Below are 24,840 nucleotides of genomic sequence, written 5' to 3' on the forward strand. Positions count from 1 at the left end.
AGTTCCCTCACTCCCTCCATCTACTTCTCTCCCTCCCTCCCACCTCTACTTCTCTCTCCCTCCCTCCCTCTACTTCTCTCCCTCCCTCCTTCTACTTCTCTCCCTCCCTCCCTCTACTTCTCTCCCTCCCCCCCTCTACTTCTCTCCCTCCCTCCACTTCTCTCCCTCCCTCCCTCTACTTCTCTCCCTGCCTCTACTTCTCTCCCCCCGCCTCTACTTCTCTCCCCCCCTCCCCCTCTACTTCCCTCTCTCCCTGATCCCTCTCTAGTTTCCTCCCTCCCTCCCTCCCTCCCTCCCTCCCTCCCTGCCTCTACTTCTCTCCCCCCCTCCCCCTCTACTTCCCTCTCTCCCTGATCCCTCTCTAGTTTCCTCCCTCCCTCCCTCCCTCCCTCCAGTTGTCTCCCTTCCACCCTCCAGTTGTCTCCCTTCCACCCTCCAGTTGTCTCCCTTCCACCCTCCAGTTGTCTCCCTCCCTCTACTGGCAGTACCCTAGGGTATACAGTCTGGTGAGAACAGTGTGGCAACTGGGCACTGCAGCAACACCACTGGATAAACTTAGTCCACACAGCTCCCTCCCTCCCTCTAGTCATCTCGCTTCCTCCTAGTTCCCTCCTTCCATCCCTCTAGTTCCATCCCTCCCGCCAGCCATCCCTCTAGTTCCCTCCCTCCCCCCTCGAGTTCCCTCCTTCCCCCCATCGAGTTCCCTCCCACTCTACTGGCAGTACCCTAGGGTATACAGTCTGGCGAGAACAGTGTGTCAACTGGGCACAGCAGCAACACTACTGGATAAACTTAGTCCACACAGCAATTAGCACAGCCAAGAAGCTGGCCTTTTTATCTATATGACAGAAGTGATGCTGTTATTGCATAATGTTACCATTATATTACGCTGCTTTTAGGCAGAGTGCAAATATGTGTTATTTCATTGAATGAGATTTAACATCGCAGCAGACCAGACAGAATCTGTATTTAATTCCCTAATTCATTCTTACGTGAAGCAACATTTTTAGAGCCACAGACTGAATAATTCACATCTCAGGCGTTTCAATGAAACCAGAATGACTAAATGTCTGTCTTTGTGTGATATACCATCTGTCTCTATGCTATATACCATCTGTCTTTATGCGATATACCATCTGTCTTTATGCTATATACCATTTCTGTCTTTATGCTATTTACCATTTATGTCCTTATGCTATATACCCTGTATTGAAGTGTGATGTGACTTCTGTCTTTTTGTGTGACTACTCAGTCTTTACAATTGGAATTAAATAACATGGCCTCCTGGAGGCAGGAGACGAGAGGCTCTGTGCTCAGAAATTTCCCCTCACCGACACAGGACTGTTTAATTAAACTGGCATCTGACCTTTGATATCCACAGCATGCTTCTTGGACACAAAGGAATACATGGGACTATGCTTGTGTAAGGCAATCTAGTACATGATCATATCACCCTAACCCTATCATTTAGAAATAAGCAATGCATTCCTGTCAGTCAAAAACAAGTTGGAGGCAGTTAAAAGTCTTAAATCAACAGAGAAATTGCAACGCATGAGAAACTTGTCCCATTTTCATTTGAGTGAGCAAATCCTTGCCAATTGTTCATAAACAACAAGGGGGCCACTAAACTAAATGATGAGGGTGAGTGGCATTCTCTTTGTGTTCCTGGCATCTGGTGGGGGGAGCCGGCAGAGGAAACAGAGCGTGGTGCATAGCACTGGGAGTCTGCTGGGTACAATGAGGACAACAGTGACAAAACCATGATGACGTACCAGAGAGCCAAAGCCAACCGTCCAGAAGTGCTCGTTACGGACCTCCAGGACCCCCTCCAGAGTGGAGACCTGATGGGGGAGAACGTACAGTTTTACACATGTACAGTGGGAGAGAGGCCATGAGGGCAGAGACTGACATCTTCCTATCAACGGTTGTAGGGACCAGTTGACCGTGTAACCAGCCCCAGTCAACTGGCATGGTTTGGAAAAACTATAAGTAGATCTATTTAGAACATGGATGGGATCCCAATCAGGATAGGATCCCAACAATAGGATCCCAAAGGCGGTAGGGAATCATTGTAAGTTGTTGCACACTGCGAAAAACACAACACCGAGACTAAAATTGGCTACAATGCATGTGGTACATGTAAAATGTTTTGCTGTCTTTAGGCAGTGAAACCAATAGGACGGGCTTGACCTATAGTAATAGAAAAGAGGTCAATGAGGACAACCCTCTGCAAACACATCACTGAGTGTCATTAGGAGTAAAGATGAGAAGTCCCCATTGGCTACCCACTTTGCCTTCCGCAACCATAGGGAAAACAGATTTTTTTTAAAAAGTAATTCCGTTGAGTAAAGCCTTAAAAAGGACAGTTGAAAGAATAATGAAGTGTAAACCCCGGCACTGCATGATAAAAAGCTGAGGGACGGAGCTGGAGAAATGTAACCCCTCTGAAATTCATAGACAGAGCTATAGATTCAAGCACTGACCATCCATGATATCAAAGTCATAGTTTTAACCATGTTGAGGCTACAAAGTGTTTATTTACATTTACTTTCTTTACAAACATTGGAGTAAAACAAGCGAATAATTTGGGTTCTGATTGGGTACGACAGTTGAACTAAGCTCATGAGGTTATATTCAAGAATCAAATGGGTACATATCATTAATTTATAAAAAAAAAAAAAAAAAAAATTAAATGGATGAAACAGCAGATTGCTCTTTTAATGAGGAAATAACCTGTTTTCTGTAAACTGTTTGATCACTGTGTAAATATCCCTGTATTATGTAAAAAGTTTATATGTATTCCATCTCACATGTCTTATTATTAACATGTATTTCATGTCTAGCTGTAGCATTATATGAACATTCCATTAACCTTGTTATGTTGTTATAATTAGGATTACTTCACTAGGGTTGTCCTCATTTGACCTCCTATCCCGTTTCTAAGGGACAATCTTGAACTGGAAAAAAAACAAAGCATTCACCATCCCCACACGTTTTGAAAAATACCTGAGGGATGGTGCTGGAGAAGTGTAACCACTCAGATTTGTAGACAGAGCGATATATGCAAGGACTGACCATCCTCGTGATTAAAATGACAATTTATGTTGTATTCCCACACAACTGTAAATGAAAGCAGATGTTACTCAACCCATATGAGTGTTCTAAGTCTTACCTCTCTGAGCAATTTGTCAAGCTGACCGATGACATGGGATGGAGTGGTCTAAAGAGGAGAGCACAACGCAAACAGATTTGAGTCACATCAAAACACAGCACAAAGTCCAATAAGTCAATTAGTTACTGAGTTAAGTTCCATCAAAGAACATACTCTCTTACAACAAACAGAGCGAGCCAAACAGAATTTGGACCGAACATATCTCACAATCATTCCAAGAGATAAGTATTGAGTTACAGTATGGTTGTCTGATCCACGTCACGTTCTAAAGAGAATTCAACAATCCAGTCCAGTTTAGACTGTGGACCTGTTTGGATAGCCTACCTGAAGGAGCACCTTCCCGCTGTACACGCTCATAGGATACATGGTGCCAAAGATCATGAGGCCAATGGCCACCGCCGAGGCTGTGTCCACAGCATTGTAATTACTGCAGTCAGAGAGTTATAAAGTTAGGAGCACATACACGATTTGCAGTGCCTTCAGAAAGTATTTATACTCCTTAACTTATTCCACATTTTGTTGTTTCTCACCTATCTACACACAATACTACACACAATACCCCTATAATGACAAAGTGGAAATATATTTTTTGAAATTTGTTCAAATGTATTGAAAATGAAACACAGAAATATCTAATTTACACATCTATTCACACCTCTGAGTCAATACATGTTAGAATCACCTTTGGCAGTGATTACAGCTGTGAGTAAGAGCTTTGCACACCTGGATGTACAATATATGAACATTCTGTCAAATTGGTTGTTGATCATTGGTAGTCAGCCATTTTCAAGTCTTGCCATAGATTTTCAAGATGATTTAAGTCAAAACTGTAGTTAGGCCACTCAGGAACATTCAATGTCGTCTTGGTAAGCAACTCCAGTATTTGGTCTTGTGTTTTAGGCTATTGTCCTGGTGAAAGGTGAATTTGTCTCCCAGTGTCTGTTAGAAAGCAGACAGAACCAGGTTTTCCTCTGGATTTTGCCTGTGCTTAGCTTTATTCTGTTTCTTTGTTTCCTAAAAAATCCCTTGTTTTTGCAGATGACAAGCCCATATCATGATGCAGCCACCACTATGCTTGAAAATATGAAGAGTGGTACTCAGTGATGTGTTGGCTTTACCCCAAACATAATATAATATAATATTCAGGACATAAATGTAATTTCTTTGCCACATTTTTTGCAGTTTTACTTTAGTGCCTTATTGCAAACAGGATGCATATTTTGGAATATTTTTATTCAATACAGACTTCCTTTTCACTGTCATTTAGGTTAGTTTTGTGGAGTAACTACAATGTTGTTGATCCATCCTCAGTTCTCCCATCACAGCCATTAAACTCTGTTTTATAGTCACCTTTGGCCTCATGGTGAAATCCCTGAGAAGTGTCCTTCCTCTCTGGCAACTGAGTTAGGAAGGATGCCTGTATCTTTGTAATCCAAACTATAATTAATAACTTCAACATGCTCGAAGGGATATTCAATGTCTGCTTTTTTATTTTTTTTAACCCATCTACCAATAGGTGGTCTTTTTTGAGAGGCATTGGAAAACCTCCCTGGTTGTTGTGGTGGAATCGGTGTTTGAAATTCACTGATTGACTGAGCGACCTTACAGGTAATTGAATATGTGGGGTACAGAGATGAGGTAGTCATAAATTGTTAAACACTTAAACACAGAGTGAGTCCATGCAACTTATTGTGACTTGTTAAGCACATTTTTACTCCTGAACTTATTTACAGTAGACTTGCCATAAAGTGGTTGACTCAAGACATTTCAGCTTTTCATTTTGATTTAATTTGTAAACATTTTTAAAAACACTGACATTAATAACCTCTCTGATCTCCCCATCCCGGATCCGGGATCGTGAATACAGACTCAAGCTCATTACCATAACGCAACGTTAACTATTCATGAAAATCGCAAATGAAATTAAATAAATATGCCATCTCTCAAGCTTAGCCTTTTGTAAACAACACTGTCATCTCAGATTTTCAAAATATGCTTCTCAACCATAGGAAAACAATCATTTGTGTAACAGTAGCTAGCTAGCGTAGCATTTAGCGTTAGCATTAGCATCCAGCAGGCAACATTTCAACAAAAACCAGAAAAGCCTTCAAATAAAATAATTTACCGTTGAAGAACTTCGGATGTTTTCAATGAGGAGACTCTCAGTTAGATAGCAAATGCTCAGTTTTTCCAAAAAGATTCTTTGTGTATTAGAAATAGCTCCGTTTTGTACATCACATTTGGCTACCAAAAAAAAACGAAAATTCAGTCCTCAAAACGCGAACTTTTTTCCAAATTAACTCCATAATATCGACTGAAAACATGGCAAACGTTGTTTAGAATCAATCCTCAAGGTGTTTTTCACATATCTCTTCGATGATATATTGTTCGTGGAAGCCTGGTTTCTCCTCTCTATCAAATGGAAAAATACTTGCTTCTGGCGTTGCGCATCAATTTCGACGCAGGACACCAGGCGGACACTTGGAAAATGTAGTCTCTTATGGTCAATCTTCCAATGATATGCCTACAAATACGTCACAATGCTGCCGACATCTTGGGGAAACGGCAGAAGGTCTAAGCTTATTCCTGTCGCATTCACAGCCATATAAGGAGACATTAGAAAACAGAGCTTCAGAAATTCTGCTCATTTCCTGTTTGACGTTTCATCTTGGTTTCGCCTGTAGAATGAGTTCTGGGGCACTCACATACAATATCTTTGCAGATTCTGAAACTTCAGAGTGTTTTCTTTCCAAAGCTGTCAATTATATCCATAGTCAAGTATCTTTTTGTGACAAAATATTGCGCATAAAACGGGAACGTTTTTTATCCAATAATGAAATAGCGCCCCTATAGACTCAACAGGTATTGTGTATAGGCCAGTGACACAAAATTTCAATCCATTTTAAAATTGAAGCTGTAGTAACATGACAAAATGTGGAAAAAATCCAGGGGTGTGAATACTTTCTGAAGGCACTGCATGTCAGGAGTTTTCATGGAGGTTGATAACAGGAGGAGGTCACACACACAGCAGGCAGACAAAGGCTTTGTGAGAACACATTATTCAGAGTACACATTCTTCGTCATACCCAGTCTCGATTTATAACTTATCCCGAATCCACTAACTAATGTCATTACACTGTGTCGGAGGGGTGGACTTACTTGATCTCTATGAGCATGTAGGTGATGCTGAGTGAGAGAGCTCCGGCCACGTTGATTAAGACAAATGGATTCATTCGAGGCAGGAGGACACTGCTGAGGCCAGGGATAATCCCACACAAACTGAAAACATACAAAATAAGATTACAATACAAAGCCAGTCAACCCTTCCGTTTTGCTCCAAATGCATAAAAAGTGTCTAAACTGGTTAGAGTTACTTTGACAACACATATTACTAAAGGGTAACTGAAGAAATCACACAAACATTCCAGGACAGGGAGCACCTGTAATATACATATCCATCTTAAAAGTGAAAACATTAATATTGCTGAGACTAAGTGATTGTAATCTTCCAAAAATGTGTGATATACATCCAGCACTCACATCCAGCACTCACATTTATCCAGTGTGACATCCAGCACTCACATTTATCCAGTGTGACATCCAGCACTCACATTTATCCAGTGTGACATCCAGCACTCACATTTATCCAGTGTGACATCCAGCACTCACATTTAGCCCAGTTTTCTATTTGAAGTGATGTACACAGGTTTTGGCAAAGCATTTTTTTTTTTATAAATCCTGATTAGTTAAATACTGAGAAGATACATTTTTTAGATATATTCTTGGGACTCGTCTATGTATTATTTTACAGACAGGTGGCTGCATTCGTTCTGTGTTTTTGGATCAGATATGACATTTTCTGTTTGGAATGTGCTGCACTGTGTTCATAAATTACCAATTTCTGATCTAATTCAAATGTTTTGCTTTCATAATGTCATTGTCATATAAATGGGCATTAAACATTCATGTGTGTTGCTTTTCAGCATGTGACTGAAAGAAATACATTGCTCTCATTTCCCAATAAAAAACAACAACAAATCCCTATAGTGAATGGAACCCCCTCTTACAGCTGTTTTGAGATGAGACAGTGCGCATGGTTTACAGATCAGTCATGTGTGTTTATTCAGAAATGTTAATTCAGTGCATTAGGAGGTGTAGCCTGTCGGAGTAGGCGTGATTATATGATAGGAAGTGACGGCCTGCTCAGACAGAGGGGTGCTGTGTCTGAGACCATACAGCATACTCATCAGCATCAGTAGAGGGAAACGAGTTAATTCACATTTGGCCAGCGCGACGCCGAGCACTCCCATTTGGCCAGCGCGACGCCGAGCACTCCCATTTGGCCAGCGCGACGCCGAGCACTCCCATTTGGCCAGCGCGACGCCGAGCACTCCCATTTGGCCAGTGCGACGCCGAGCACTCCCATTTGGCCTGCGCGACATCGAGAACTCCCATTTATCCCCGTTTTCTATTTGAAGCGATGTACACAGATTTTGGCATATCATTATTTGGAATAGATCATGATTAGATAAATACTGAGAAGATGAATTCTATATACTGTGTTTAAACTGCATCACTGTCCAACGTCAACCTCATAGAAGACATGCAAGGATACTAGTCCTCTGATGTCTAACAAGGACACAATAGGCATACTTTTTTAAAGAAAAAGCATTAACATAAAGAAGCTTGACCTCCGGTCACTCAATTTGAAGCCAACATTTTTTTTTGGGGGGGGGGGGGGGGGGGGTGATGGGTGAGCGGGAAGCAGGATTTACAATCCCAATAATCTCTTTATCTCCCCGCTGCAATTATATAATTTGAGTATTTGGGAAACGGTCGTGTGATTCCCTGGCCGCCTGTCTGCACAGTCTGTGCGGACGGCACTGCCTAGAGAGAGAGTAGGAAGGAAAGAGAGAGAGAGAGTAGGAGGGAGACAGAAGGAGAGAGAACACTGTGGATAGAGGGAGCTTTGTTCCAGAGTTTGTTTAATCCTACCCACTGGAGACAGAAATTGTGGGATTATGGTGAGACAAACAAACACTTGATATGATGTATGTTGACTATAAATACAGACTAAACGGAGTTGCCCAAATAATAGTACACCATGGACTAGCTCCAAGGGTTATATAATGTCTACCCACCAAACACCAGAAAGGCTAGTGTGGTCCACAGACATACATGACACAATTATGGCAGATAATAAAACGATGAGTAAAAGTCATCCGGGAAATCATGTTCACTGTGCCTTCTACTCAGATCAATCAGAACTTTACTCTGTTCTATATAATAGGTGCTGTTTCCCTAGGTAATCTGAAGTGGGTGGGATTCAGATGAGGCTGGTGGGAGGAGCTATAAGAGGACAGTCTCATTGTAAATGGCTGGAATGGGTGATTGATTCCATTCCAGCCACTATAATGAGCCCATCCTCCTATAGCTCCTCCATCAGCCTCCGCTGGTAGGATTGTATGTATATTTCTCTATTCAGGAGGGAATGTGTCAGAAAGCAACTTCATCATATTTGGGGTTTTATAAATCGATTGAGACTTCAGTCATGGCCAACTGCACAGTCACAGAATCAATCTTACTTAGGCCTAGTTGTGTTTCATAGAGTGCTACTGGTCTATTCTATGGGATCATGTATGTTTGTAAACATTCTCAGGTTATTATAGCCATGAGGGAACGCCTGCATAAGAAAAGCTAAATATAGCCGGACTTGCAATAAGGTAGCGGCTTGTTTCGCCAACCAGTTGCTCCTATCTGAGACGCAGATGTCTCAACTAGGCACCTGGAAATGCAAATGCGCTACGCTAAATGCTAAATGTACTCGTAAAAACTCAAACGTTCATTAAAACACACATACAGGGTATTGAATTAAAGCTACACTCGTTGTGAATCTAGCCAACAAGTCAGATTTTTAAAATGCTTTTCGGCGAAAGCATGAGAAGCTATTATCTGATAGCATGCAACACCCCAAAATGCCTGAAGGCGACGTAAACAAAATAATTAGCGTAGCCGGCGCTACACAAATAGCAGAAATAAAATATAAAACATTCATTACCTTTGACGAGCTTCTTTCTTGGCACTCCTATATGCCCCATAAACATCACTATTGGGTCTTTTTTTCAATTAAATCGGTCCATATATACCCAAAATAGCCATCTATGGAAACTGTGTAATTCAGAAAAAAACATTGTTTCAAAACGCTGCGTCATTTTTTAAAATTAAAAAAGTCGACGATAAACTTTCACAAAACACTTCGAAATACTTTTGTAATCCAACTTTAGGTATTAGTAAACGTTTATAATCTATCAAAATGATCACGGGGCGATGTGTATTCAATAGCTCCACGTCTTGAAATCATGGTCGGAAATCTCTCCTCCAAAACATCCTGTCGGAGACCGGAAGAAATGGAATCCCTTTCCTTTGTTTGACCAAGAAATAACTCTCAGGAAAATGACGACAATGGCGACATCGTGTGGAAGCTGTAGGAATTGCATCCTTGGTCCTATTTCATTTGGTGTCCTTTAAACAATACATGCAAGTGGTGCATTAATATTATTTTCAGCTTTCAGTGACCAGTTTTTCTTGCGCTTTTTGATGAAACACACGCTCTGTTATAGTCACAGCCGTGATTTAACCAGTTTTAGAAACTTCAGAGTGTTTTCTATCCACACATACTAATCATATGCATATACTATATTCCTGGCATGAGTAGCAGGACGCTGAAATGTTGCGCGATTTTTAACAGAATGTTCGAAAAAGGAGGGGGTAGACTGAAGAGGTTTTAAGCAGCTCATTCACATATCCCATTAGGAGGTTGGGGGAGGGGGGTGTTCTTTTTCAAATGAGTCCTCCTACTCTAAACATGACTCAGCCTTTTGTGATTTTCCACTTCCTGAGTGGGCAGGTTCCATACCGGGGCACCAGCAGAGACTGTAAAGGTGCAAGATGATCTCAACACTGGACTGAAACAAAACCCACCAACATTCATTATTTAGACAAAACAAGTGAGGCGATTCATCATCCTGGAAGATAGTGTATGAGGGGTGGAGAGGAGTTTCACTGCACAGAGTCTCCAGAGGTGACGGCCAGGAGCAGGAACTGAAAGCATCCAGCAGGTCTTAACCTCAAGGCGAGGGCGCACAGCACAATATGGTGGAAGTGAAAGGGAAGATAAGAGTTTCACCTCTGACCTCTACAGGTAGGTTTGGCCTGAGGGGGTAATTTTAATCCATGGGAAATGACATGACACCAGCCCTTGCTTCTCATACCTTACAAACATCCCAAGCTCAATCAATTAAGCCAATACTTTTCCCTAACAAAGACACTCGGTAAAGTTTTGCTGAATATACTACACCCCATGTTGTGTATATTTCATTTATCCTTTAACCTCAATTTAACTGGGACAGACTGCTAGTTATATTACACACACACTGTGGTGCATCCATCTCCTGAGGGATTCTTGGGAGGGAAACTGTCCACTTGTGGACTAAAGGGAAAAACAAGGAGGATCGAAACAGCAGGATGACTCACTGAAAGGGGATCTTACCTTCGACTTAGGTCTGCGACATGCTCCTGGAGCCAACTGGTGCTGGCAGCTGTTGGGGTGATGGGGGAGAGAGAAGACAGAGACAGACGACAGGGGTAAGAGTTAGACACAGGCGGAGAGCATCACTCTAGCAGCCCTTATCTGCAGTCTGTTCCCATACGTCTTTCGTTGCGGCGGTAACAGAAGCCTGAGTGCTATTTGAGCGGAGCGTGTCCTCTGAGCTGTCCACCCCACAGGATGGCTTACCCTCACAGATGACTGACCAGAGGAGGGCACAGATATTCTTTTAGAGCATCCCACCACCATCTGGGATGTTTAAACACAAATGGCTAAAGAGCAAACCTCTCAGTCTATGTCACAGAAATGTAGGCTAGTGGTTTAGGTAGATAAGTGAAAGAGACTAGAAACAAGCCTTAGTAGAAAATAACGCACAAGGCTACATCCAGTGATGGCCGAGACCAGCTTAACATAAATTGAGACAATATAATTTCCCCCTCCCACAAATACAATCTACACTCTAAAAGACAATTCAGGAAGGAAAATATAGTATGTACACTACATAACCAAAAGTATGTGAAGATCTGCTCGTTGAACATCTCATTCCAAAATCACGGGCATTAATATGGAGTTGGTCCCCCCTTTCCTGCTATAACAGCCTCCACTCTTCTGGGAAGGCTTTCCACTAGATGTTGGAACATTGCTGCGGGGGACTTGCTTCCATTCAGCAACAAGAGCATTAGAGAGGTCGGGCACTGATGTGGGGCGATTAGGCCTGGCTCGCAGTCGGCGTTCCAAATCATCCCAAGGTATTTGATGGGGTTGAGGTCAGGGCTCTGTGCAGGCCAGTCAAGTTCTTCCAAACCGACCTCGACAAACCATTTCTGTATGGACCTGGGGCATTGTCATACCCAAACTGTTGCCACAAAGTTGGAAGCACAGAATCGTCTAGAATGTCATATTATGCGGTAGCATTAAGATTTCCATTCACAGGAATTAAGGTTCCTAGCCTGAACCATGAAAAACAGCCAAAGACCATTACTCCCCCTCCACCAAACATTATACTATGCATTGGGGCAGTTAGCGTTCTCCTTGCATCCGCCAAACTTTGACTACCAGATGGTGAAGCATGATTCATCACTCCAGAGAACGTGTTTCCACTTCTCCCGAGTTCAATGGTGGCGAGTTTTACACCACTCCAGCCAACAATAGGCATTACGCATGATGATCTAGGCTTGTGTTCGGCTGCTCGGCCATGGAAACCCATTTCATAAAGCTCCAGACAAACAGTTATTGTGCTGATGTTGCTTCCAGTTTTTATGCGCTACACGCTTCAGCGGTCCCGTTCTGTGAGCTTGTGTGGCCTATCACTTCGCGGCTGAGCCGTTGTTGCTCCGAGACGTTTCCACTTCACAATAACAGCGCTTACAGTTGACCGGGCAGCTCCAGCAGGGCAGAAGTTTGCAAATCTGACTTGTTGGAAAGGTGGCATCCTATGACGGCGCCACATTGAAAGTCACTGAGCTCTTCAGTACGGGCCATTTCTACTGCCAATGTTAGGCTATGGAGATTGCGTGGCGGTGTGCTCGATCTTATATACCAGTCAGCAATGAGTGTGGCTGAAAGAGCCGATTACACTAATTTTAAGGCGTGTCCACTTACTTTTGGCCATGAAGTGTATGTCAACAACTGTTCTATGGATGTGCGTGCGTGCGTGCGTATATATATATATATATATATGCACATCCATAGAACATATATATATATAAAATATATATATATATCTAAAAAAAAAAAAATAATTGTATTTATTATTTTGACTTGCAAACCTGCTGTAAAATGAATAAGAGTTCTGGAAAGATTAAGAGAGGATGTCGAGTCATTACTATTCCTTGTTTCTCATTATAGCTAAGATTCAAGGGTGGTTATTGGCGAGAGTGGAGAGGGGCTCTATCTGAGGGGTTGGGATGGGGTGACTGGGAGGGCATCACACACAACTCTGAGGTGTGTGTGGGGCCTCCACTCAGTCTCTCGGTGGACCGACTCTCCCTAACTAGACCCCACCAACCACTAGAATTTAATTAAATTAATACAAACTGACCACAATACATAAGTGGCAGTCTTTCTCCAATCTACCTACAATGTCATAATCCACAGACGGTTGGTAAATGAGGAAAGGAGATGGCGCTTGAAAGCTCTAAAAAGGAAAAGTGCCTCAAAGTACCAAGAAGTACTTTACTTTGTTTTTTTGTATGTTTTCAGTTACACGTTTACTCAGCCCACATGAACACACATTCTATGTAATGTATATTATAACTATGTATTCATAATGACTCTCCCAATTAATGGAATACCCATAGCCCTCATAAAATATTCTAGCAGACATGACCTATTATGTTCTTCAATGATAGGCGGAAGCAACAAGGTTAACCCTGATTGTTACCGACTGCTAAATGACTACATTGATATTGAAGTCATTTAGAAGTCACTCTTATCCAGAGAGACTTACAGTTAGTGCATTCTTCTTAAGATAGCTTGGTGAGACAACCACATACCACAGGCATAGTAAGTACACTTTTCCGCAATAAAGTAGCTGTCAGCAAAGTCAAAACTAGAGGGGGGGGGGGGGTTTGTGGTGAGAAGGGGGATTATTTAACCCCCTAGAGTCTAATCCCCGTCTAAGCTTCTTTCAGAGCTAGAAGGAGTGGGTGGGGTGGTCAAGTGCAAGTGAAGAGGGGGATTATTTACTCTTTGAAAAAGGTAGGGTTCCAGGTGTTTTCGGAAGATGGGCAGGGACTCCGCTGTCCCAGTTTACGGGGGAAGCTGGTTCCACCATTGGGGTGCCAGGACAGTGAAGAGCTTGGACTGGGCTGACTGGGAGCTGCCCTCCCATATGGGTGGGATGGCCAAAAGAGAACAGGAAGCAGAACAGAGTGCTTGGGTTGGGGTGTAGGGTTTGAGCATAGCCTGAAGGTAGGAAGGTTGTGCACTGGGGCCTCCCACTCCTCTTTCTATTCTGGTTAGAGCCAGTTTGCGCTGTTCTGTGAAGGGAGTAGTACACATCGTTGTACGAGATCTTCAGTTTCTTGACAATTTCTCACATGGAATAGCCTTCATTTCTCAGAACAAGAATAGACTGAAGAGTTTCAGAAGAAAGTCCTTTGTTTCTGGCCATTTTGAGCCTGTAATCGAACTCACAAATGCTGATGCACCAGATACTCAACTAGTATAAAGAAGGCCAGTTTTATTGCTTCTTTAATCAGAACAGTTTTCAGCTGTGCTAACATAATTGAAAAAGGGTTTAGTAATGATCAATTAGCCTTTGAAAATGATCAACTTGGATTAGCTAACACAACATGCCATTGGAACACAGGAGTGATGGTTGCTGATAATGGGCCTCTGTACGCCAATGTAGATATTCCATTCCATTTTTAAATCAGCCGTTTCCAGCTACAATAGTCATTTACAGCGTTAACAATGTCTACACTGTATTTCTGATCAATTTTATGTTATTTTAAATGGACAAAACAGTTGCTTTTCTTTCAAAAACAAGGACATTTCTAAGTGACCCAAAACTTTTGTGTGGCTGGTGTGGTTGACAGCCCATGGGCTTACATGATAACCACACCACAAAAATAATAACAACATTCAATTTAACTAGGCAAGTCAGTTAAGAACAAATTCTTATTTACAATGACGGCCTACCCCGGCCAAACCTGGACGACGCTGGGCCAATTGTGCGCCGCCCTATGGGACTCCAAATCACGGCCGGATGTGATACAGCCTGGAATTGAACCAGGGACTGTAGTGACGTCTCTTGCACTGAGATGCAGTGCCTTAGACCGCTGTACATAAGTACAAAAATAAAAAAGGTTTGTTAAAATAGATAAAACCTACTAATTATAAATGTATAAATTAATTGATCAGTTACCACAAAAAAAAATTAGTTTAAATGTGTGTGTGTGCGCGCATGTGAGAGTTAGGCTGTATGGAGGAGATTACTGAGTAGTTTGGTTCATCAGGCTGACCCCCAGTCTTCGCTTGAAGTTATTGAGGGATGAGGTTTGGCAATGTGAAGATACGAATTTCAGAGTATAGTATCTGATAGACTGAGGTGCGACAGTGGAGAGGGTAAAGGTTATCGCAGTGTCTTGTGTTATATAAATGGATTTCAGAATTGAGCTGGAAGAATCCATTGAAGGGTTTAGACAAAATGAGTATTTGTAGATGAAACATGATATTGAGTTTCTTAAACAAAGGTGCAGATAGAGCCAGTTAATTAGAGGCGGCAGCTAGTCTTGACATTTTTTTTTTTTGTATGATGAGCAATTTGTGTAGGTAGGAGGCCTATGTACTATCATGACTATCTCCTGTTCAGATCTGAAGGATCAGGTTAAAGTGGGCCCGCTTTATAGCGCCCAATCTCTCCCGCAGAGGGGAAGAGGGGTGAAGTTGGCCATTTTATGACGGCTAGAAATTCCTTGCAGAAACTCTCTGCCTGGACATGCAGTATTGAGAGAGGATTTACTCTTTAGAACAATGACATTCTTTCCACCAAAACTCTAACATCAAAAGGTTGAATAATGAAACAATATTTCTGAAATCCATGCGGTTGGAGTGGTGCGTGGGTACTCGAAGAACAATTGTGAGATCAGCTGTGTTTGGGGTTCTCATGAAGGACACTATAACAACATAACTATCTCTGAATGTATATATTTCCCAGTTCTCAGGTTCATATCCAAATGTGAGGAAACATATTGAATTAAATATGAAATTATTTGTGAGAAGATGTAATATGATGTTCGCCTTCTAAATGAGAGAATTGTTTTTCATACAAAGTCTTAACCAAGTCAGTGGCGATGCCTACGTGAGCACAGACATTACATCAGCGTCATGGAACTCCCCCTTTTCCCAGAGTGTATAAAACCCACTTCTGACAAAATCTACAATAGGCCAACAAGACCAACAGCATGAGCTGAGAGGGACGTAATGGCTAGAACTCTGAAACTTTCGACAGAGAAGAAGAAAATCTCTACAAAGACCAGAGGACGTAACGACGCAGTCCAAACGTCACGAATGGTTAAGAAATCTACAAAACTAAAGACTACACATTCACAGTCTGCAGCTGTATATGTAAAATAGTCTAGGAAACTCGACCGAAGACGAGAGGAAGACGAGAGGAGAACATTTCCCTATCGAACGACCAAATGGTACTCTGAAAGATCCATTCTGGAGAACATTTCTCTATCGAACGACCATTGCATTATGTCCACTAGGGACTTCTCATTGCATTATGTAGTACTCAATGCATAACCTATCCTGTGTGTGTGTTTATGTAATTCTGTGTGATTATTTAGTTAGTAAATTAATAATTAAACCAATTCGTATTTCGCCGATTCATCATTTATGCTAGGGTTCGTGCAGATAGCCAAGAGTTTGCGACATTCAGAATGACTGATGAGGTAATAATATATTAATAAGTGACTATAATCGATAAGGTATGAAAGTACCTGAAGAGAGTTAAATTCGGGAAATAGTAACTCAACATTTTCCAGTAGTGCACCAACTTCCTAGTTAATTAATGTTTACATTATTAGTTTAATCACGTAATAATTACACAGAGAATTGATTTGATAATAAAACAGTCTTCACTTTAATGATAGTCCAAAGACACAACATTACTGACCCAGACAATATTACAGTAAATGAGACATGAGTAAATTAAGCTAGAGTTAGGAAGCAAGATGAATGAACCAAATCACCAATCTTTCTGATTATACCAACAGATTTCATCACTTTGCTGCAGACAAATTGAATATGATCTTTCCAGGATACCGTTTCATCAATTAAAACTGAGGAATCTAGTGGATGGGACCTGTTCCATTTCATTCCCACCAATTGGCTCTTCCTTTTACAATATTTCTTATTCGTACCAATTAATACAATAAAGTATAATTTATTTTTACATTTTAAGATAATTTGTTTATCTGTGACCGACCGGCTCTATCTTACATTAACAAATAAATAATTAAATGGTGTTTTTTTTATTTATTTTTACAATAATTGTACAATAATTAAAATTGATTAAATGTTTTTTTTCTCCTCATCGTCACATAATACCCCATAATGACAAAGCAAAAACAGGTTTTTAGACATTTTTGCTATAAAAAAAACCCTGAAATATTACATTTATGTAAGTACTGTATTCAGACCCTTTACTCAGTACTTTGTTGAAGCATCTTTGGCAGTGATTACAGCCTCGAGTCTTCTTGGGTATGTTGCTACAAGCATGGCACACCTGTATTTGGGGAGCTTTTCCCATTATTCTCTACAGATCCTCTCAAGCTCTGTCAGGTTGGATGGGTGTCAGAGTCACCTCCCTGACCAAGGCCCTTTCCCCCTGATTGCTCAGTTTGGCCGGGCGGCCAGCTCTAGGAAGAGTCTTGGTGGTTCCAAACTTCTTCAATTTAAGAATGAGGGAGGCACTGTGTTCTTGGGGACCTTCAATGCTGCAGAATGTTTTTGGTACCCTTCCCCAGATCTGTGCCTCGACACAATCCTGTCTCTGAGCTCTACGGACAATTCCTTCCACCTCATGGCTTGATTTTTGCTCTGACATACACTGTCAACTGTGGGACCTTATATAGACAGGTGTGCGCCTTTCCAAATCATGTCCAATCAATTTAATTTACCACAAGTGGACTCCAAGTTGTAGAAACATCTCAAGGGCGATCAATGGAAACAGAATGCACCTGAGCTCAATTTCGAGTGACATAGCAAAGGGTCTGAATACTTACGTAAATTAGGTATTTCTGTTTTTTATTTGTAATACATTTCAAAACTTTTCTAAAAAACTGTTTTTGCTTTGTCGTTATGGGGTGTTGTGTGTAGATTTCTGAGGATTTTTTTTGTACTTTTCCATTTAATTATTAGATTAAGGTTGTAATGTAACAAAATGTGGAAAAAGTCAAGGGGTATGTAAACTTTCCGAAGGCACTGTATATCATACACTACAGTTGAGGAACAATTGGAAAGGATTTCTGCTTTCAAAGTTGATTAACATGTCACCCCACTTTTGAGAAAATGGCCCTTGAATGTTTTGGTACACCTACTGTTTGGCTACACCCATTCAGCATCGTTCAGACCCTCTTAAGCCTTAGCCCCACCCATCTCTTTAAGGATTCAGATGAGGCCATGTGCTTAACAGAGCGAGTATGGCAGTGTACTCAACCAAAGATTAAGACTAAAGGCTGGTTTATACTACGTCTATCTACATGTCTGTAGACAGTTGTCACAGTGACATCACTAATATTCCATTGTTGTCCGACATTCAAACTTGTCGTTATGAAAAACGCATAAACACAAAAACAACTATCAGCCTGATCGTCCAAAATAGCCTAACTGGTGTATTTTAACACCAATAAAACCCATGCATTTAAATTATGAATGTAGTATACAGTGGGGCAAAAAAGTATTTAGTCAGCCACCAATTGTGCAAGTTCTCCCACTTAAAAAGATGAGAGGCCTGTAATTTTCATCATAGGTACACCTCAACTATGACAAAATTAGAAAAAAAATCCAGAAAATCACATTGTAGGATTTCTTTATTAATTTATTTGCAAATTATGGTGGAAAATAAGTATTTGGTCACCTAGAAACAAGCAAGACTTCTGGCTCTCACAGACCTGTAACTTCTTCTTTAAGAGGCTCCCCTGTCCTCCACTCGTTACCTGTATTAATGGCACCTGTTTGAACTTGTTATCAGTATAAAAGACACCTGTCCACAACCTCAAACAGTCACACTCCAAACTCCACTATGGCCAAGACCAAATAGCTGTCAAAGGACACCAGAAACAAAATTGTAGACCTACACCAGGCTGGGAAGGCTAAATCTGCAATAGGTAAGCAGCTTGGTTTGAAGAAATCAACTGTGGGAGCAATTATTAGGAAATGGAAGACATACAAGACCACTGATAATCTTCCTCGATCTGGGGCTCCACGCAAGATCTCACCCCGTGGAGTCAAAATGATCACAAGAACGGTGAGCAAAAATCCCAGAACCACACGGGGGGACCTAGTGAATGACCTGCAGAGAGCTGGGACCAAAGTAACAAAGCCTACCATCAGTAACACACTACGCCGCCAGGGACTCAAATCCTGCAGTGCCAGACGTGTCCCCCTGCTTAAGCCAGTACATGTCCAGGCCCGTCTGAATTTGCTAGAGAGCATTGGATGATCCAGAAGAAGATTGGGAGAATGTCATATGGTCTGATGAAACCAAAATATAACTTGTTGGTAAAAACTCAACTCGTCGTGTTTGGAGGATAAAGAATGCTGAGTTGCATCTAAAGAACACCATACCTACTGTGAAGCATGGGGGTGGAAACATCATGCTTTGGGGCTATTTTTCTGCAAAGGGACCAGGACGACTGATCCGTGTAAAGGAAAGAATGAATGGGGCCATGTATCGTGAGATTTTGAGTGAAAACCTCCTTCCATCAGCAAGGGCATTGAAGATGAAACGTGGCTGGATCTTTCAACATGACAATGATCCCAAACACACCGCCCGGGCAATGAAGGAGTGGCTTCGTAAGAAGCATTTCAAGGTCCTGGAGTGGCCTAGCCAGTCTCCAGATCTCAACCCCATAGAAAATCTTTGGAGGGAGTTGAAAGTCCGTGTTGCCCAGCAACAGCCCCAACACGTCACTGCTTTAGAGGAGATCTGCATGGAGGAATGGGCCAAAATACCAGCAACAGTGTGTGAAAACCTTGTGAAGACTTACAGAAAATGTTTGACCTCTGTCATTGCCAACAAAGGGTATATAACAGTATTGAGATAAACTTTTGTTATTGACCAAATACTTATTTTCCACCATATTTTGCAAATAAATTAATAAAAAATCCTACAACATTTTGTCTGTCATAGTTGAAGTGTACCTATGATGAAAATTACATGCCTCATCTTTAAGTGGGAGAACTTGCACAATTGGTGGCTGACTAAATACTTTTTTGCCCCACTGTATGTCAAAGTTTGTCACATGCACAGGATACAGAAGGTGTAAACGGTACAGGTAGCTAGCTAAACAACGAACCATAATCCCAACCCATAACATTACTACCATGCATGAATCTGCAGGTAGATAAAGCTAACCAACTAGGTTCAATGTTAGCTAGCTAACAGACTAACAATGCAAAAGGATTTCTGAGATACAAATAATATTACTACACAGATCATACACGTAACGTAATGTTAGCTAGCAAGCCAGCCAGCTAACGTTAGTTAGCTAACTAACCGGATGTTTTAACATGCAATGAAAATTGAGAAAATTAGAAACATAATATCTGAAAATGAAGCTAGCTAGACTCTTAACCGTATACATGGCTGAACGCTTCTCCCTCTCTGTCAAGGATGCCATAGTTGCCCTTAGTTTGAAAATGCAATCCAGAGATGTGTTCTCTTTTTGACTCCTTCCGCATATTTGCAATCAAACGCCAGAATTTTCTCCTTGGGTTTCATACCCTGCTTCCACCGGGTATTCCAGTGATTTCAAAACTAGGTCAACTTCTTTGGTGACAACACTGTTGATCACCGTTTCAGAAGAGTCTACAATGTCTGATTCAATGATTTTATTTGAACCTAAATCAGGGATTTCCTCATTGTCTGATTCATTTTCAGAGTCAGAATGGCACGATCATCGAGCAATAGCAACACTTTTGAAGTTTGTGATATCTTTCAAAAAAGCTGCATTAGAAAGGATTACCTACACATACTGAGCAGCTCATGTTAAACATATGAATGCTACATGGCAGACCAATCCGAATTCATCCCTCAGCATGTCCAGCCCAGCCATTATCTCAGCCAATAATGGTTAGCTGGAAGGTTCCTGTCTTTCTCCGTAGCTAAACCAACTAGGTTCGTAATTTAACAATTATACTTGTATTTAAGGATGGCAAACATACACAAGCAAGGCAGACTTTATCACACATGCATCAGTATGATAAACAGAGAGAAAGCAGAGAACTGACTGCACTTTACTAAACGAGCGGGAGATCACCAACTCACAAGTTAGTGCTGTGGATACAAGCAGTATGCGGGGGCAGTAAGTCAGAATACAGGTCAAAGATGTTTGGGACACTTCACCCTTACCCTCCTTAAAAACAATGACATTTCTTGAAACACTGACAAATTGTTAAGTCTACCAAATGTAGTGTACTGTGTTCGTAATAGTTTTGGGGACAGAAAACTGAGATGGAATGTCGACTCAGTTTCATCCTGCTCCATCTTCTAGCTCTGCCTGCACTGGACCTCCTCTCCTCACTATATCCGCTGGTGACTGAACATTCCAATCGGATTAAAGAGATGACCCCATGTGACATGTCGGAGTTTCACCTTTCGTCTGATCTAAAGGTGCACACTAATATGACAATCATCAGTCATTGTGTACTACATCACTGTTACTCAACACAACCTGCTAAGATCCAAACACAAGAACTCCTCCTTCCAAACCGAGGAGAGGATTGGTGGAGGCACAAGCAGAGCCATTCAGAGGTCTCCTCTGTGGCACGTGACTGGGTGACAGACAAGGCCGACTGAGAAGACTGCTCATTCGTCCATGATCTAAGCACATCTCGTGTCGTAATGGTCCTCGAGCAGATTAAGTAATTCTAAGGCAAGGCGAAGGAGGACAGCAAGGCAGCCGTAGGGCTCCTAACCAAGCATACTGCTCCACTAAAGACCTTAATTACATAAGATAGCAAAGCCATTTAGCCTTCCTAAGAGGCCATGGACCAAATACACCCCATTTGCACTGATCAAAAACTTTGGGCAAATCGGAGCAGACACTAATACAGAAAAGGCCATAGACAAAGGGGACAGTGTCAACATTTTGCTTGTGTGTTGTAAACATTGGGCTCAAAACAAACAAAGACAGAAAGCTCAGCTTTCTACGCTGCCCTCTACTAGGTAGAGTGCTGACTGTGTGATCTCCATGGGTTGTGTTTTCCTCTCGTCTCCCTCCATTCATTAATTTACTCCAGCTCTCTTCTATGGCCATTCTCATCTCTTTCGCACACCTTACTGCTTACCTCCCATCGCTCCTCGCTCTCTAGCAAACTTAGTTTTTTCTCAGAATACTGGTTGTATTGTGAGCTAGAGTAGAGACCGTGCTAATGACGTGCAAAGGGCTGTGTGTGTACACTATGAAAAGTCTCATTGGATTTCAGTGAGACTGTTGTAGGGGGTCAACTAGTATAGGGGCTGGATTGTCCCAGAGTCCATAACTGTGTCAATGACGATTTACAAACTAACAGTGAGAGATGACAGCTTGGGCCCTGCTTAGTGAATCACTGCAGTCACAGACGTGCAGCGCCAGCTCCCCAGCTGGCAGCTCAGGTTAATAGCAGCCAGAATGCAACAGACAACCACGTACAGCAGGACCAGGCACAGTAGGGCGGCACCATGGCTACTAGGACTGCCATGTACCACAGACAGAATTGATTATCAATGACTGTGTGGAATCCATTACTGACAAACACAGTTGAAAACAAGACCTAATACTATCCCAGAATGAACTACAAAAATGTTGCTTTATAAATGACATACTGTGATATCGGCAACCTCTTTTTCCATACAGTAAGTTAGTAGAGACAGTTCATTATAACCTCCGATATACTAGGCAGTGAGGAGAGTCAGAGTTGACCTACCTTCTGAGACGTAGACAAAGGGCTTGTTCTTCACAGAGAGAAGAGTTAGCAGGTTGAAGAACAGAGCTACAAAGGTCCCCACCAACAGACGACCCCTACACACACACACACACAAAATAGACGCACACTTGTAACACATTGATGTCAAACATAGCACACACACTCTCCATGGCTTGTACAGTTGTCTCCATTGCCGTTCACTACACAAGTACTAGGCTAATTACTGTGCATACAATCAAGTTAAGAGTAATATTATTGCTAAAATTAAGTTGGAATACATGACACTTTCACAATGAAGTTAAAGAAGAAGTGAATTGTGATGGAAAACAAACACGTGTAAAAGTGTCCAAAACACAAACATCAAAACAACCAAATAGAGACAATTCAATTTTTTTTATATCCAAAAACAAATCAACTGAGGCAGATTTTAATGCTGAGGGAAGTCAGTGGGTGCTGCATTGTAAATGGATGTTCTACACTAGATTACATGTTGTGGTACCTGGAACATGTGACGTCTTGCCTGGCTAACACCTGCTGCCCAGCAGTGAAAATAATACTTGTGGTTTTAGTGATAGTGCACTCCAATGTTCCACTGCTTTGAAATGTAATCTCGTCAACGGAGACAGGTTTAAGTCAGTCTTGTTTTCATCAAACTACTAATCTTTGTTTCATAATGGTGATCCAGGCTGTGGCGAGTGATGGCAACATAATTAGCTGAAAATCACATTGTTTTCAGTTTAGAGAGACGAGAGCGACGGTAGGCTAGCACTGTCTGGACCTGCGTGTGATGTTTGTTTGGGCTGCTGTTCTCCCTGGAGTGTGTGTGTGGAACACGGGCGTGTGGGCAAGCGTGTTTGGACCGGGGCCTACTTACGTGTGCACCTCAGGCTGCTCCACGAATCTCTCCACACTGACAAAATAACAGAAGGGAAGAAAAACAGTGTCACATAGAAACATGGGACAATATGGGACAAGTTAATAAACAAGAAAGGTACCACGTGACCTGACAAGGAAACCCTCTGTTGGGCTGTTATAGTACAAGGGCACTTCATATACCAGGAAACTCTCTATTGGGCTGCTGTTCTAGTCATACTCGCATTCGTAGTCGTATCCATTTTATCATAGTTGATACTCGAAATCGGATCTACTCGTGATCGGAAAATCCGGAAGTGAGCTTTAAATGCCAGTAAAGCGTATACCTCAAGTGTGCATTGCTTCGCTATCACTCAGAGCTCATCGTTATGTTGCTTAACTCTTCCACACACATTGTTCAAAGGCAATCGACCCTGACAGATGAAAATGCACATGATTTATTTAGTCCTTTTCAATTATCAACAAAATAAGCTAATAAATAGCATAATGCATGGCTGGCTACTGCAGCCTGTATTTATTACAGACACAGATTTACAGTGCCTTCAGAAAGTATTCACACCCCTTGAATTTTATCACATTTTGTTGGTTTACAACCTGAATGGATTAAATAGAGATGTTGTGACTGGATTACACACAATACCCCATAATGTCAAAGTGGAATTATGTTTGATATTTTTTACAAATTAATTCAAAGTTAAAAGTCGAAATGTCTTGAGTCAACTACTCAACCCCTTTGTTATGACAAGCCTAAATAAGTTCAGGAGTAGAAATTTGCTTAACAAGTCACATAATTAGTTGCATGGACTCCCTCTGTTTGCAATAGTGTTTAACATTATTTTTGAATGACTACCTCATCTCGGTACCCCACACATACAATTATTTGTATGGTCCCTCAGCCGAGCAGTGAATTTCAAACACAGATTCAACCACAAAGACCAGGGAGGTTTTCCAATGCCTCACAAAGAAGAGCACTTATTGGTAGATGTGTAAAACAACTCAAAAAGCAGACATTGAATATCCCTTTGAGCATGTTGAAGTTATTAATTACACATTGGATGGTGTATCAATACACCCAGTCACTACAAAGATACAGGCGTCCTTTCTAACTCAGTTGCCAGAGAGGAAGAAAACTGCTCAGGGATTTCACCTGGAGGCCAATGGTGTCTTTAAAACAGATACAGAGTTTAATGGCTGTGAAAACTGAGAATGTATCAGCCTAATTGACAGAGTGAAAAGAAGGAAGCCTGTACAGAATAAAAAAATCCAAAACATGCATCCTGTTTGCAACAAGGCACTAAAGAAATACTGCAAAAAATGAGGCAAAGCAATTAGCCCCTTGTATTCAGGACAAAACGTTATGTTTGGGGCAAATCCAATACAACACATTAATGAGTACCACTCTCCAAATTTTCAAGCATAGTGGTGGCTGCATCATGTTATGGGCATGCTTGTAATCGTTAAGGACTGGGGAGTTCTTCAGGATAAAAAAAATAAATGGAATGGAGCTATGCATAGGCAAATTCCTAGAGCATAACCTGGTTCAGTC

General features: G+C 41.6%; 1 protein-coding gene across 1 annotated transcript in view; it reads right to left on the reverse strand.

Moving 5' to 3' along the window:
* The window catches only part of LOC100136270 (zinc transporter 6), an 80,185-nt gene that overhangs the window by 6,632 nt on the left and 48,713 nt on the right, over positions 1-24,840 (reverse strand). Inside the window, exons 8-14 of the mRNA XM_021613015.3 lie at positions 23,296-23,331; positions 22,422-22,516; positions 10,722-10,770; positions 6,332-6,451; positions 3,497-3,599; positions 3,173-3,220; positions 1,773-1,841 (exon numbers count right to left, since the gene is read on the reverse strand). Coding sequence (XP_021468690.2) covers positions 1,773-1,841; positions 3,173-3,220; positions 3,497-3,599; positions 6,332-6,451; positions 10,722-10,770; positions 22,422-22,516; positions 23,296-23,331 — 520 coding nt within the window. The remainder of the gene's footprint in view (positions 1-1,772; positions 1,842-3,172; positions 3,221-3,496; positions 3,600-6,331; positions 6,452-10,721; positions 10,771-22,421; positions 22,517-23,295; positions 23,332-24,840) is intronic.

This window comes from Oncorhynchus mykiss, chromosome 1 (assembly GCF_057628025.1).
Source record: "Oncorhynchus mykiss isolate SJ-2025 chromosome 1, ASM5762802v1, whole genome shotgun sequence".
Classification (NCBI taxonomy): Eukaryota; Metazoa; Chordata; class Actinopteri; order Salmoniformes; family Salmonidae; genus Oncorhynchus; species Oncorhynchus mykiss.